The sequence below is a fragment of the Vipera ursinii genome, assembly GCF_947247035.1.
Source record: "Vipera ursinii genome assembly, chromosome: 6".
Classification (NCBI taxonomy): Eukaryota; Metazoa; Chordata; class Lepidosauria; order Squamata; family Viperidae; genus Vipera; species Vipera ursinii.
In genome coordinates, this window is record NC_139515.1 from 60,859,165 (window position 1) to 60,876,263 (window position 17,099).

Below are 17,099 nucleotides of genomic sequence, written 5' to 3' on the forward strand. Positions count from 1 at the left end.
GATTGGATGAACTAAGATACGCAATAAATTCCTAGTGTGGAAATGCACTAAAACAAAGTCTATTAAAGTTGTTAAAAGGTCTGCAGCTTTCAGAGCCCAACAGAAAATAAATAGTTCCCTCCTTGAGATGAAGAAAGGAAAAGCTCAGGAACACATTTGGCAGCACCTCAGCAAATTCCCATCGTATGGTTCTAATATATACACATGTACATCAGGTTTATAGTGAAATAAAATTTGTCTCACAAAACCTTGGCCTACAAACAAACAAAAAAACCACTTAGGTTGTTCCTTACTCCTACGCTTCTTCTCCAGGCGCCTCAAACGCTTTTCTTCCCGCCTACGGGCCTCTTCGGCTTCTTGGTGTTGCCGACACTTGTGAAAATTCTCCACCACCACCCCTACAAACATGTTGAGCACGAAGAAGCTGACGATGAGTAAGAAAGAAATGAAGTAAAGTAGCATCCAAGGGTTGTTGTTGGTCACTGGCTGGAATGTAAACAAAAAAGTAAAACAAGCAGCTGAGTTTAATAAGGTTGACATTACAAAAAGATTTATAATAAGGTGGTAGCATTGTTAGCCATGCAGTCTGGGCCAATTGCCAAGTGCTTGCATCATTCTCACATGATGATAGTGATGCTGTGTTGGCCATAAATTGAAAGACCAGTCATAGGTATCACTCATTGAGCACCTTTGCAAGTTGAAACAGTTGCTGAACAAGTGGCCATTAAATGAGGACCACCTGTATACTTCTGTTGATGTATGTTGCCTGGGATAATGTTCTTCATTTATCTCTTACAAATGCATCTATGCTTCTTCAATCATATCATTTAAAATTGCTTATAATATAACATACAAATACATGCAGGGTAGTATAAAAAAAGAAATAACTGTCAAAATGATCAGACATGTCAACAGTAATATTATCAACACTGACAGTATAATTATAATAATATAATCATTAAACACTTTGTTTTGGGAACTGCAACACACTATTAGCTCATGTTCAGCTTGTGATTCACCAAGATCAGTTCCAGTGGCCTTTGATTTTTCCTACTGAAATTAAGGACCTAGTATTTATCCCTGTCCTTTTTGATGGTTTCTGCCCACTGTTCCAGCCTGTTAACATCCTCTGTCCTTTGTTATCTCCTACATCCATGTGTCATCTGCACATCTGACTACTGTATTTTCTGAACTCTCAGCCAGATCATATAGAAGAAAGTAGGTCCCAACGTTTCCTTCCAGATTGAACAGGAGTGTGTGTGTCCCATCAGCCTCCGTTTGCCTGGCAAGGCAGGGGAAATCTGCCCGTCCTCCCCTCCGGCCCTGAGCAGCACCTCTCCCTTGCATGCACATTCGATCAACCTCTGTTTGCCTGGCAAGGCGGGGAAAATCTGCCCGGCCTCCGGCCCCAGGCAGCACCTCTGCCTCACCTGTGCGTTCAATCAGCTTCCATGTCCCCCCCACACCCCATCTGACCGACCCACATACCTTTCCAGCAGTCCTCCGTCTCTTCTTTTGCTGCCGCCATGTGCAGTCCAAAGAAGAAATGAAGTTTGTGGGCAGTCCCACACACCAAAAAAGTTCAACTAATCAATTTGCGAGATTTTTTTTGTGAGAAGTTTGAATTGATTGGTTGAACTTTTTGTTTTTTGGGACTGCACATGGTGGAGGACTGGGAGCCGCAGGAGACGGCTGAAAGAGCCGCATGCAGCTCCGGAGCCACGCATTGCCGACCCATGCTTTAACAAAATAAGAAATAAACAATGGAAACTCTTCAAATGTACCAAATAACTTTTCTTTCATCAAACATGCAGTTTTTCCTAATTCATTATGTGTCTTCATAGTTGTATATTTCCCTACGTAAATAAGCATTTGTTTATAAATGTAAACAAACATCCTTATAACTATTTGGAGGCTAGACTAGTAAATAGTTCTTTCAAAAGGCCTGTCAGAAATAAAACCATGTTGCTTTGTGAAGAGAACAAACAGAGATCACAGTGTGGGTGTAATATATCACCAAGACTGTCTAGTCCTATGCAGCCACCATCTGTTTTAGAAAGTGGTCTCCTATTATTAATTTGAACAGGAAAAGCATTAGGTTGTAGCTGTTCAGCTATGAGAATTTTCTTAGGATGGAAACCACTGTCAGAGAGTAGAAATCAGAAGATCATATCATATGCCCCCAAACAAATGCCACAACTGAAAGACCACTAGGAGATAAAGAAGACAATGGTCACCTCACATTTTTATCAGACAAATAAGGAAAAAGAGTTAGACATTTTATCTTTGTTAGTTACCTGAAAGATAATCTGCTTCTGGTATAATAGTGGTATCCACAACAATTTAGAAAAGTTATGCCAAAATGAGAGAATGGAAAGGACCAACATAATAATATACATACAGTTCATATATGTGTGTGTTTTCTCCCTCTCTCTGAATCATTGTGGTATGGCATGGCATGGCATGGCATGGCATGGCATGGTAGTCATTCAGTCTGCCTAATAGTTCAGTTCAAAACAATATGAAAGATGAAAGTATGAGGTAACTTCTCTACCTGTTGATCCACAGCCACAGCATCTAGTCCATTGTACATAATATTAACCCAGCCATCTTTGGAAGCCAGAACAAAGAGTGACATCAAAGCCTGAAATAGATGAGATTGTCACATAGTTTTATGCCATTTATTTGCACTTTTAAAATATAAAAAATGCAGTACTCTGTACAGTTTCTTCACCAACTACACCACAAAGCACATCTATTAAGAAAACATAATGGTAGTAATGAATTCTGGGTTAATTTATTGTGCATACAAACAGGGAAATAAAGGAATCAGAAATATAAAGCACCCCACATAAAACCCTCAGAGTTTATTCTTTTAAAAGTCCTTATATCCTAAAACTCAGCAGTTTTCCTGAGCAACCATGTTCATTCCTCAGCAATTCTTTTCCTGAAAAAGGTGTTTTTTAATATCTTGTCTAAACCACCAACTCTCAATGTCCTTCCCTGTTATTCACATTTAGCTGTTTTCCCCATACCTGATTGATTTTTTTATATTTGAAAACTGCCAGCAGGTTTCTGAAGGTAATGTAATATCAATAATTAAACAGAGTATATAAGATAAATTAAATGGCAAATCAGAGAGATGTGGATAAACAGGTATGTAATAGATTGTAATAAGGAGTGAATTCCTAGGAGGGAGGGGGTGCATTCCAGAGGAGTAAAAAACAATTTAGTTGAGAAACTATGTGTGAGAGAAGGAAGGTGAAGATAGCCCCTATCTAAAAATTCACCAAATAAATATATATTGTAGATGCAGATAGTAGAGTGTTCAGTTTGCCAAGACTTTGTCCATAGGTGTGAAGCAAAAAAGTACTCAACTTGGAAGTATCACCATATGTCACCATATGTGATTTTGGGCTTGGCAGTAAGTTTTAGCTTTTCTGCTTATACAATTCAGAGCCTATGCTGAAAAGGAAGTGCACTTCATTGAGGTCAGAGATGATGCCTATTCCTATAAGCCCTACTGTATGCAAGGAAAACTACACATTTACTCTTAAAGACATCCCTGATACTTTCATATCATCACCTGGAAACAGGCAAAAGAACAAAAAAGGGTTTGTTTTTCACCTGCAGTTAGGCTGTCACCTTCAAGCTCCTATTTGATATCACAGAATGGGTGACATCTTTCTTCACATATGGGTTTAAGTAGCTGTCAAGTTCTCCATCAGCAAAGGATCAATTACTAATAGCACTTGAAAATTGGGCCAGGGAACACAAAAGGGGAAAAGCACAACCATACTAAAATAATTTTTGGTCTGATTTGGGCATAGAACAAATTATGGATGATAGAGCTTTATGATTCTGCTACATGAAAAATATGACAAACTTTTGAAAGGTATTTAAAATATGCCGTACAAGTGGCCCTTGACTTATGACCATAATGGAGACGAGAATTATGATTGTAAGTCGATACGTTCCTGTCAAGTCACCATGTGATCAGTCCTGATTTTGCAACCATTTTTACACTGGTTGTAAAGCTAATCACGTGGCTGTTAAGCAAATCCAGCTTCCCCCAATGGAGGTTTTTTGCCAGAAACAAAATAAACTGGCAAAAAAAGTCACAAAGTCACGACTGCAACCAGTCATGAATGCAAGCTGGTTGACTGTGATCATATGATCACGGAAGTGGTACAATGGTTGTAAATGCGAGTACATGTCATAAAAGACTTTTTCTGAGGCTGTTTCCAGTTTGAACCATTATTAAATGAACAGTCATAGGTCAAGAACTACTTTTTTGATTCTGATTTAAGGCAAAGGTAAGCCCTATTTACATGGCCACTACGTACAATATGATTCTAGTATGTTCATTCTTTATTTAACTGGATTGCTATATTCTTTTAATAACAGAAGTATTGATTATTGTATTGTATTTTGACCAAGGGAAAATGTGGCTGAAGGATTGTATAAAAATTAACATAATAAACACCTACATAAATATTTTCTGCTGAAACTAAAGAGAAGTATTTAACAATGCTTCTTTGTTATTCTGATTAACTAGCAAGCACACTCATTTTGTACCAATGTAACAAGAAATAATTTGAAGATTATGATTAGGAATTTGTGAAGGCATCTAAATATTTGAAGGTACAGCCCTGCTACAAATAACTCTTAAATAGGTCTAATATACTTTGGAGGATTCTATATTTACCTGACCCAGATTATCAAAGTTGTATTTGTGATGCACCCATTTGTAATTGGCAGCCATGCAGTCAGACCTATTTGTGATATTTCGTATATCAACACCCAGGCAATGGTAGAATTTTCCTTTGAAAAGCTATAAGAAAAAGGGATTTTGTCAGACATTGCAAGAATAAAAGGACAAGAGATTGGTGCTATATGAGCAGCATGGTGACCTATTGGTGAAGACACTGGCCTCCCACTTGGAAGGTTGAGAGTTCAGTCCTAAGTAGTGACAGATGTTTCTCTCCTAGAGTGCAAAGAAAAAACATCTGCTGTGAACTCTGCATTGTGTCAGGAAGGGCATCTGGCCAGTGGTGGGATTCAAATATGTGAACAGCCAGTTCTCTGTGTGGATGCTGCTTCGGGAAGTCCACTCTGGGCCTGGGCAACAAAAAATTAGCTACCGGTTCTGCCAAAGTGGTGCAAACCGGCTGAATCCCACCACTGCATTCGGACAGTAAATACTCAGATCCATCCAATCGCCCCAACTCTATCCTAAATTAAGGGATCATGAAGTTGTAAAAAAAGAAGGGGAGATTGGATCTATATGCTTCAACTGGTTTCAGGTCATTTTTCTTACATTTGTTTGAGATATTACAGCTGGGGATGGAAAAGGAAGGCCGCTAAAAGGGAAATTACTTCTATTCTTCACTCCTAGTTCCAAAAAATAGCCTCAAATCCACGAACAGTGGTTTGGCAATGATTTTGGAGGATTAAAAAATTGAGAATGCGAGCAGTTTGCTTCACAGAATCCTCTCGCTCCCATCTTTACCCAGCAAAAATCAATAACGATATTTTATATTTAAATAAATAAAAGAACAAAACAAATTGGCTGTACACCTTTCATTGCCAGGAGACCAAATTGAAGCATATGCCCACCCTATGAAGATCCATAAAGACTATGTTCTAAGAAGAGAAACTATTTGCTGCACTTCTTATACATTTTGAAGTTGTTCCCCCTTGAAATAGGCAATACAGACTCTAGTATATTTTTATATAAAGATAGAAACATTACCCACTCTTACAGATGAAGACCAAAATAAAGAGAATACCATTTCTTTCGTCTCTAAACAGCTGTAGGAGGATTTTGTGCTTGAAATGTGGGGGAGAGTCAGAGAAATAAGAAAAATGCTTTGTTTTTTTTTTAAACAAAAAACTAAATTGTTGACTTAAGGCATCTCATCTCTGACCAGATATCATTTCAGCATTGAGTCCTATGATCCAACTACATCTTATTATGGCTCAAAATCCAGACCCTAATATTTTGTCAGTTTGAAATCTGTTCCTTCTTTATAGCACATGGGAAATAGATCAAGAAATAAAGCCATTAAAATGATGGACCCAGTCCATTTCCAAGAGTTTTTTCTATGTTTCTTTTCTAGGCTACATTATTCTCCAGTCACTATGAGAGATCCAAGGCACAAAGAAAATATATAATAGTGGTACTGCAAAGATAGAGAAAAGCTTGCAGCACTTCTTTTTGACATACTGTATATGTATCTACTTTGAACTATTATCATATGTTGGATATGTTGATTATTAATAAATGTTAGATTGGGGAAACAAGGGCAGGCCAGAAATGGAACTCTATTCATGCATTCTATCCCTAAGAATTTATGAGGAGTGGTGGCAGAACCTGGGGGTGGAGTTAAAAGAGAGATCAGCCTAGAATCCCTATGTAGACTCAAGTGAACTCTTTTAATTCTGTGGATCCTTATCTAACTCCAAGAAGGTGCTAACCATTGGTTGAGAAGATTCCTATGCATACGCAGGATTAGCAATGTCAGTTTAATTGGACCCTTGCATTGATTTTTTTATGCCTGACCAAGAAAGACCAAAGCTAAGAACTGGGAAAGTTGGAATCCCAACATATCTAATGGGCACCTTTAGAAAGCCATTTCAAAGCATACTTTTCAGAAGTGTTTAAAATTGTAAAAATTGTACTATACCTGCACCCCAAGAATTCCAAAGATTATAAAGAAAGCACAGCAGATGAGGACAATATTTCCAATAGGCTTGAGTGATGAAATGAGAGTTTCAACCACCAGCTTCAAACCTGGAGCACGGCTGATGACCCTGAGAAAGGAGCACTGTGAGAGCTATAGTTTAGAACCCAATATTTCACTTCCTATGTGAAGTATCATACCAAGAGAGTTTGGTTTGCAGTTCTGCCAGATAGCTGGTTTGGGAAATCTCCCCTTAACAAATTAGACCAAAAGTTAAACTTCAAACAACTTATCAGATAATAAACTTCTCTCAAAAGTATAGAAAAGTAACTAAGGAACTAAGGGATTTAACATCTATGAAGGAAATTACTTTTAAAAGTGATTCTTTTCCAAGGGCTAAGCTGAATAGTCAGATTGTCTATTGTTCAAATTGACCAGCAACTAATTTTGAGGAGTAGGAATGGATGGCATTGCCTTGCATGCCCACTGGAAATATGACCTCTGGGTAAATTTTTCTGGTCCATTTTCCAAGTATAGGTAGTCCTTGAGTTATGACCATTCATGCAACAAAGTTCAAAGTTGCTACAACCATAAACACCAGGGAATTATAATAGGATCTTGGAGTTTCAGCTGTTGCAGCATCCCTCAGTCATATGATCATGATTTCTGATGTTCCTTGACAGCTTCCCATAAGCAAAATCAATGGAGAAGCCTGCAAGAAGTCAGATGTTGCCATCATGTGATGTCATTGTTTAACCATAGCAACTTGGACTGCAGGAATGACTGTCCCTAAATAATACAATCATGTGACATGATGCCTTAGACCATGTCACTCAGTGACTGAATTGTTGGTCACAATTGCTGTTGTAACTCGCGGACTACTTTACAGTGGTTCTCCTCCTACCTCCTGGGCCGCTCACAGTCGGTGTTGATGGGAGGGCAGAGGTCCGCCCCGAGGCCTCTCATTTGTGGAGTTCCTCAGGGGTCGGTCCTCTCTCCCCTCTTGTTCAACATCTATATGAAGCCGCTGGGTGAGCTCATTCGTGGTTTCGGGGTGGTGTATCATCAGTATGCTGATGATACCCAGCTTTTTCTTTCCACCCCGAACCAACCCAGTGATGCCCTCGACGTGATGTCCCGTTGCCTGGAAGTGGTCCGGGTTTGGATGGGGAGAAACAGGCTTCGTCTCAATCCTGCCAAGACTGAGTGGGTGTGCATACCGGCATCTCAGACTAACCAATATTTTCCATCGTTAACTATGGGGGGTGAGGTGTTACCCCCCATTGATAGGGCCCATAACTTGGGTGTCCTCCTGGATTCATGGCTCAGTTTGGAAGATCATATAGGAGCCGTGGCCAGAGGGGCTTTTGCCCAGGTTCGCCTGGTGCGCCAGTTACGGCCCTATCTGGACCCAGATGCCCTACGCACAGTCACCCATGCGCTCGTGACCTCCCGGCTAGTCTACTGCAATGCTCTCTACATGGGGCTGCCCCTGAGGACCACTCGGAGGCTTCAGCTGGTGCAGAATGCAGCCGCGCGAGTTGTGATGGGAGTCTCCCAATACTCCCATGTAACACCTCTTCTCCGTGAGCTGCATTGGCTTCCAGTTGCCCTCCGGGTGAGATTCAAGGTGCTGGCCCTAAATGGCATGGGCCCAGATTATCTAAGGGAGCACCTGCTGCCAGCGTCAATTTCCCATTGTCCTGTGCACTCCCACAGGGAGGGCCTCCTCAGGGTACCGCCGGTCAAGGATTGTCGATGGGTGATCCACAGGGGGAGGGCGTTCTCTGTGGGCATGCCTGCCCTATGGAATCAACTGCCAACGGAACTCCGGACTGCCCCCGACCTTCGTTCATTTTGCCGGGACCTAAAAACCTGGCTCTTTGAGCTATCTGGTCTGGACTGAGGGGTTTAATGTTTTTAAATTATGATTTTATTTTTGTGGCTAGACTTAATTTAATTTATTTTAATTTTATATTGGATTGTTTTTAAATTTTGCCTTGTAAACCGCCCTGAGTCCTTTGGGAATAGGGCGGTATATAAACCGAATAAATAAATAAATAAATAAAAATACTTATAGTGTTTTTCTGCTTCTGGTGGCTCAAAGCATTGCTATACAGCAGGGGTGTCAAACTGCCGGCCCGCGGGCCGGAGCATCACAGAGAAACCGTGCCCATCCCATTTTCGGCAATGGGAAAAAGTTCCGATACGTCGCGCGATGTCACGTGACATCGTGAGTTTGACATGCCTGCTATACAGTTTCTCTCTACTGTATTGCTTTTAGTAGGCGAACATTTTGGCCACTTTGTAAAGGTAGGAATACCAGCTCACCATGCATTTCTTGCTTTTCCTGAATAATAGTTGCTGCTGGGTATGTTACAAAAAGTCTTCTTGCTCACTTAATGGGTATAATGCTTTGCCTTAGATGCTGGCTTGAAACTTGGCAGGAATACCATTTTAATTGCTATTCTTTTCTCATGAGCTATCTATTTTTGTGCTGGGTTGTATTTATTTATTAATTAGTCCACTGATGCACCATTTCATCTTTTTGCCACTTATTTGAGTCACTCCATGGTTGGAAGGTTATAAATAGATCAATAATAAAACAATCAATTTTGATTACTTTGAAGGCAAAAGATAATGTCCATAGTTGTGTGTTAAATGGTTGGTTCTCTAAGCTTGGCTATTTACTTGCAGACATTTTGTTATCAGGCTATGTAACATCATTAGTGCAACCCACATTATCAGGACAAGCAAATAAACAACCAAAAAATTTCACTCTCTCATCTACTGATAATCTTACCTAGTCTAATAATGAAATATCTGTAGGAATACAACCAGGTCAGAGACCACTAGGAATACAATGAGAATAATGATTGGTATTTTAAGTCTCCTAACAGAGGTGAACAAAATTCAAACCTTCGTCTCCATGGTCAAAACAGGTAGAATGGCAGCACTGCAATCCAAGCTTAACCCCCTCTATATTTGTATGTGTGATACTTGGATCATGATACCACATCTACTAGTTTGCCTGTATTGACCCCTGTTGTGGATACTGATGTATCAAAGACAGTGGAAAACATAGAATTTTTTTTAAATGCTTCTTCTTTACAGCAATTTAAAATAACATGCCACAATAGGATAGAAATATTTCTTTCAAATATAACACCAACACTTCTATAACAGGAACATAACTGAGATTCAGAGGGGGAAAATAAAGAAATAAAAAATAAGTAAATATAGAAAAAAGTCCTGGAGAAAAATGCTCTATCGATGCATGTTTAAAGTTTTCAGGGAAGACCCCCCCCATATGTGAAAATATTGCTTTGTTTTATGTTGAATGGAAGCAAATTGCTTAATATATTGAAATAATAGTTCTTAGACACAACATGCATTTACTGTAAGAGATGTGGTCAAAAGCATAGCTGGATGCAAAAACCCTGTTGGCTCTAATCTTAAAAAGGATTAAATTCTTCATCACAACTGTATACTGTCAGAGGCAAAGAAATCATGCAGAAAGGTTGAAGTCCACTTTTATAAAGGAAGGATTCAAGATAATTTATTTCTTTACTTCCCCAAAATGCCTATCTTATTGTTTGCAGTGGATATTTTTAAAATACTTGATTCTTTAAACTGCTGTTCCTTATACCAGCTGTTAAAATTACCATTCTTTATTAAATACATGCAGAAGTAACAGCTACAATTTACACAAGTAATATGTCACGAAAAATTGATTTAGTTAAGGGCATGAGGTAGAGTAGCCTCTCTTCCCATCACTATCTGACATTGTAATTTAAATTAGTGGATTAAAAATTATATGAACTTGGGAAAGTCTAAAGTTAATATTTGGGGGCAGCAATAAAAATGACAATACTTTCTAAATTATTATCTTTATTTCAAATCTTGCTGGGCAAATGTCCAACAAAGTGGCAAACATTAATCAATGAGTTTATTCATAATAATAAAACATCCAGGTGTTAAAAAAATCATACAAGCAATCTACTTAGAGGAAACTGGAAACCCCTTAATTCTACGTTATACTGCATAGTATTCAAAATATTTTTAAATAAGTAACTTTAAAGGAGAATCCACAAGTTTCATGGAATTTCCTTTGGAAATTGTTTTTTTTTTACCAAGCAATCTTCACCCCTCAATCAAGCTGAAAAATAATTAATATATTCATAATCACTGAAAAAGGATGTTCTACAAATGACAATATTTATGGAGATAGAGAGAACTAGTATTTTTCTTTTAAGAGATTAAACTTAAATTAAATCCTGATGGGATTAGTCCACCCCATCCACACTGGCAGAAGAGTCATGCTGTGGACCCCATCAGCCAAAGAATTTTTGGCTGGTGGGATCCAGAAGAAAAGCCTTTTCTGCTGTGACTCCCACCCTCCGGAACATCGTACCCTCCGAGGGGAGATCTGCACCTTCCCCTTTGGCTCTCTTGAAGACATGGCTGTGCCACCTAGCCTGGGGCCCCAATGGGATACAGCATTTTGGAGGTGGCATTTTGGAATAAATAACACCCCACTTCCTCCCTGTGTGCACTCTGTTCCCTCCCTCTCCATCCTGGTTAGTTTTATTTTAATTGAATTTTAAATTTGTGATCTTTATTTATTGCTTTAATGTTTGATAGTGCATTTCAACTGAATGTCTGGAGATGTGCAGCATACACATTGAATTAATTAATTAATTAAAAATCAGTCACTATTTGAAATTAAGGCAATGAAATTTATTTACTGAATTAATTAATTCAGTAAATAAACTTCGTTGCCTTAATTTCAAATAGTGACTGATTTTTTTTCATAATCCTTACACCTAATCCTTACACTAACAGCTGAGCATGATTCGAGAGAGGCTTTACCGTACTAAATACATATGAGACAAAACAAAATGTATTTTTTCAAATTTTCCAAGCAGGGTTATTATATAGGCAAGGTCTAATTTCTTGGATCTTACCTCAGGGGGCGTAAAGTGCGGAGCAGTCGGAGGACTCTTAGCACTCCCAGGATTTTGGCTCCTCCGGCAGAGGCTACTGAAACTACGATATCAATAATGGATACAAACACCAAAAATCCATCCAAGATATTCCAACTACTGCGTAGATAGGCCTGTTCTCCAAAATACAGACCCAGAGAGACTACCTAGAAAGATTAAGGACTGGATGAGCATGAGAAATAAACATGAATCAATAAAGCTAAGTCACATCTCTAGTGAGGTACACTTCCGATTCCTCAAAGATGTATTCATTAGGTCATAGAATCAATTGTAATAATAAGGATGGGTAAAGAATGAACGTAAAAACAATAACTAACTCTGTCAACATGTTGTTCATCTCTTTTCAATTTTGAGAAAGAGAGGAATTAGAATAGATAGATAGATAGATAGATAGATTGATAGATAGATAGATAGATAGATAGATAGATAGATAGATAGATAGATAGATAGATAGATAGATAGATAGATAGATAACCTTCATTGTCATTTTTTCCTGTGGGCACAATGGCACACATTAAAAATGAAATTTAGTTGCTTCTTCTCAAAGTGTACACAGACATGGAAGTTTTGACTAGTTCCTCCAAGAAATATGTTCTATAAAGTTACTAATCAACTTCAAGAGGCTGATGACCTCTACTTCTTCTTATTGTACACAACTTTTCATCCTTGTAAGGATGATTATTCATTTTAGATAAGTAAGAGTAGGTATGAAATGTTTACAGATTCAGTCTGTGGGAAGAAGTTGAAAAAAGAAGCTCCAAGGCCATGCTAAAGATTTATTCATTTTTATTTTTGGATTGAAATGGGTTTTCTCTTTTTCAAAGAAGAATAAATATTTGGGGGGGGGGGGAAGCATCATTGAAATGTGCAAGCTTTTAACTTCTTTCCATCCAAAGATCTGGCTTCTTTCCCCCTGCCTAGGGCTTCTTTCTAAATTAATTCTAGCTAATTGGGAATCATATAGTGAACTTGATGATATGATGATATTAAACAGTTACTAAATCTATTTCTGAGTGCAAACAAAGCCAATTCATAATGAAGATAATCCTTTCTCAACAGAATTTGCACAGCACTGAGAAAATCTGTGACCCCATCCACTGAACATAGTTGTGAAAATGGCACTCCTTTTCCACTTAAGAGATTAGTTGAGCCAGCACAGCGAGAATGACTTGGCAGTGGGTAACTTACCTTCAGTGTCATCTCAGCAACAAATATTGCTGTGAAGATGTAATTGGACACCGTGAGGAAGATTCTCTCCTAGAACAATCAAAGGCAGCCTCAAAATAGATATAATAAGTATCTTTCCATTTAAATTATTGCTACAGGCTTGGGAAATGGTGCTTATATTAAGGTTAAGAATTGCTATGATTGAAAATATAGTGTATTTGGGTATGTTCCTTCAAAAACATCTCCCAACCTGGTATTTTAAATAATTTGCTTTGTTCTCTACCAGAATAATCATACAATTAATTTCCTTTTAGGCAGAAATGTATTTGTATCAACCAGCAACTAAAGATTTTTTCTTATTTGGGGACACAAATGTCTTTAAAAATATAAATACAAATATATTATCTGTATACCCTTGTCACACTATGCAGGCATGCACAAGGAGATGGGTCTTCCTCATCCTTCAGATCTGTCTTTCTGGGAGTCCAGTCACTATCTTGCAGACATTAAGCATTAATAGAAGCAAGAACAGTTTTCTACCACTTGAATACTATTTATATCCATATAACCCTTGTTGTTGTTAGCTGCGAAGTCGTGTCTGACCCATCGCGACCCTATGGACAATGTTCCTCCAGGCCTTCCTGTCCTCTACCATCTTCTGGAGTACATTTAAGCTCACACCTACTGCTTCAGTGACTCCATCCAGCCACCTCATTCTCTGTCGTCCCCTTCTTCTCTTGCCCTCCATCTTTCCCAGCATTAGGCTCTTCTCCAGTGAGTCCTTCCTTCTCATTAGGTGGCCAAAGTATTTGAGTTTTAGCTTCAGGATCTGGCCTTCTAAAGAGCAGTCAGGGTTGATCTCCTCTAGGACTGATCGGTTTGATCGCCTTGCAGTCCAAGGGACTCGCAGGAGTCTTCTCCAGCACCATAGCTCAAAGGCCTCAATTCTTTGGTGCTCAGCCTTTCTTATGGTCCAACTTTCACAGCCATACATTGCAACTGGGAAGACCATAGCCTTGACTATATGCACTTTTGTTGACAGGGTGATGTCTCTGCTTTTTAGTGTGCTGTCTAGATTTGTCATGGCTTTCCTCCCCAGGAGCAAGCATCTTTTAATTTCTTGGCTACAGTCTCCATCTGCAGTGATCTTGGAGCCCAGAAAAATAAAATCTGTCACTACCTCCATTTCTTCCCCATCTATTTGCCAGGAATTGAGAGGGCTGGATGCCATGATCTTTGTTTTCTTAATGTTTATTTTCAACCCAAGTTTTGCACTCTCCTTCTTCACCTGCAACAAGAGGCTCTTTAGTTCTTTTTCACTTTCTGCCATTAGAGTGGTATCATCTGCATATCTTAGGTTGTTGATATTTCTTCCTGCAATCTTAATTCCAACTTTTGATTCATCTAGCCGTGCCTTTCTCATGATGTGCTCTGCATATAAGTTAAATAGGCAGGATGACAGTATACAGCCTTGCCGGACTCCTTTCCCAAATTTGAACCAATCAGTGGTTCCGTGTCCAGTTCTCACTGTTGCTTCTTGGCCCACATATAGGTTTCTCAAGAGACAAATAAGATGGTCTGGTACTCCCATCTCTTGCCACACTTTGTTATGATCCACACAATCAAAGGTTTAGCATAATTAATGAAGCAGAAGTAGATGTTTTTCTGGAACTCTCTAGCTTTCTCCATGATCCAGCGTATGTTGGCAATTTGATCTCTGGTTCCTCTGCCTCTTCAAAATCCTGCCTGTACTTCTGGTAGTTCTCGATCCACATACTGCTGGAGTCTACCTTGTAGGATTTTAGGCATAACTTTACTAGCATGTGAAATGAGTTCAATGGTGCGATAGTTTGAACATTCTTTGGCACTGCCTTTCTTTGGAATTGGAATGTAAACTGATCTTTTCCAATCCTGTGGCCACTGTTGAGTTTTCCAAATTTGGCAAATTGAGTGTAGCACTTTTACTGCATCGTCTTTTAAGATTTTGAATAGCTCAGCTGGGATACTGTCACCTCCACTAGCTTTGTTGTTGCTCAGCTTTTCTAAGGCCCACTTCACTTCACATTCTAGAATGTCTGGCTCGAGGTCAGTGACCACCTCATTGTGATTATCAGGGACATTAAGCTCATTCTTGTATAGTTCTGTGTAATTTTGCCACCTCTTCTTAATCTCTTCTGCCTCTGTTAGGTCCCTGCCGTTTTGGTCCTTTATCATGCCCATTTTTGCATTAAACGTTCCCTTCATCTCTCCAATTTTCTTGAAAAGATCTCTGGTCCTCCCTATTCTATTGTTTTCTTCTATTTCTTTGCACTGTTCATTTAAGAAGGCATTCTTATCTCTTCTAGCTATTCTCTGGAATTCTGCATTCAATTGGGCATATCTTTCTTTTTCTCCCTTTTTCTCCCTTGCCTTTCACTTTCCTCCTTTCCTCATCTATTTGCAAAGCTTCCTCAGATAGCCATTTGGCTTTCTTGCATTTCTTTTTCTTTGGGATGGTTTTGGATGCTACCTGTTGTACAATGTTGCGAACCTCTGTCCATAGTTCTTGTCACCTCTACTGTATATTCAACAGGGATATGATTTAATTCATACCTGAGTGGCCTAGTGCTTTTCCCTACTTTCTTCAGTTTGAGCCTAAACTTTGCAATGAGAAGCTCATGGTCTGAACCACAGTCAGCTCCTGGTCTTGTTTTTACTGACTGTATAGAGCTTCTCCATCTTTGGCTGCAGAGCACATAGTCAATCTGATTTCTGTGTTGACCGTGTGTAGAGCCGTGTGTAGAGCCGTCTCTTGGGTTGTTGGAAAAGAGTGTTTGCTATGACCATCGTATTCTCTTGACAAAATTCTATCAGCCTGTGCCCTGCTTCATTTTGTACTCCAAGGCCAAATTTGCCTGTTATTCCGCTTATCTTTTGGCTTCCTACTTTAGCATTCCAATCCCCCATGATGAGGAGGACATCATTTTTTGGCGTTAGTTCTATAAGGCGCTGTAGGGCTTCATAGAACTGGTCAATTTCATCCTCTTCAGCACTGGTGGTTGGGGCATAGACTTGGACTACTGTGATATTGAATGGTTTGCCTTGGATTCGAACTGAGATCATTCTGTCATTTTGAGGATTGTATCCCAGTATTGCTTTTCCTACTCTTTTATTGACTATGAAGGCTACTCCATTTCTTCTGAGGGATTCTTGCCCGCAGTAGTATAACTGATGGTCATCTGAATTAAATTCACCCATTCCTGTCCATTTTAGTTCGCTGATACCTAAGATATCGATGTTCAGTCTTGTCATGTCTTCTTTGACCACGTCCAGCTTTCCTTGATTCATGGATCTTACATTCCAGGTTCCTATGGAGAAAAAATCTTTACAGCATCGGACTTTCCTTTCACCACCAGACACATCCACAGCTGAGCGTCCTTTCGGCTTTGGCCCAGTCACTTCATTCTTTCTGGCGCTACTAGTACTAGCCCTCTGCTCTTCCCCAGTAGCATATTGGGCGCCTTCCGACCTGAGGGGCTCATCTTCCAGCGTCATATCGTTTTGCCTTTTGGTACTGTCCATAGGGTTTTCATGGCAAAGGTACTGGAGTGGGTTGCCATTTCCTTCTCCAGTGGATCACGTTTTGTCAGAACTCTCTGCTATGACCTTTCCGTCTTGGGTGGCCCTGCACGGCATAGCTCATAGCTTCATTGAATTACGCAAGCCCCTTCGCCACGACAAGGCAGTAATCCATGAAGGGGATATTACCCTTATTACTCTCTAAAACAAATGTCTCTGGATATTTCTGAACAGCATAAAGTGAATCCTTAAAATTAAATCCAATTATTGTATACAGTACTATTTAGAGGTTGAAGAAGGCATTTATGAGTTTCTAACTCCTAAAATTACAAGACTACTCATTATTATACAAATATAATACATTATTATACTACTCACTGTGCTTCTCTGTTCAATCTCAGGTCTCTCCAAGGCAATAGTAACACAGTTCAAGAAAATGAAGGCCAGGACAATATAATCAAATAGCTTATGAGCAATGATAGTTTGGCAGAGAATGCGAAATCTGGAAGACAGTTGGTTCTAAACTGTAAAATGTTATCTATGAATATATGTACAATAGACATATCATGGTCATTACAGGTTTCCCATGCATCCCAGTTCACATTAACAAAATTCGGTGGCAAAGCAACAGTTTTCAAACACATCCTTTTCAGACATTTTTTTCATCCCCAAAAGGTTTAAT

General features: G+C 39.2%; 1 protein-coding gene across 1 annotated transcript in view; it reads right to left on the minus strand.

Moving 5' to 3' along the window:
* CACNA1I (calcium voltage-gated channel subunit alpha1 I) overlaps positions 1-17,099 on the minus strand; it is a gene marked incomplete at both ends in the record, with an annotated part of 335,073 nt that overhangs the window by 29,888 nt on the left and 288,086 nt on the right. The window contains 7 exons of the mRNA XM_083365368.1: positions 294-486; positions 2,555-2,644; positions 4,709-4,834; positions 6,690-6,816; positions 11,654-11,838; positions 12,881-12,949; positions 16,796-16,919. Of these exons, the coding sequence (XP_083221494.1) occupies positions 294-486; positions 2,555-2,644; positions 4,709-4,834; positions 6,690-6,816; positions 11,654-11,838; positions 12,881-12,949; positions 16,796-16,919 (914 nt within the window). The remainder of the gene's footprint in view (positions 1-293; positions 487-2,554; positions 2,645-4,708; positions 4,835-6,689; positions 6,817-11,653; positions 11,839-12,880; positions 12,950-16,795; positions 16,920-17,099) is intronic.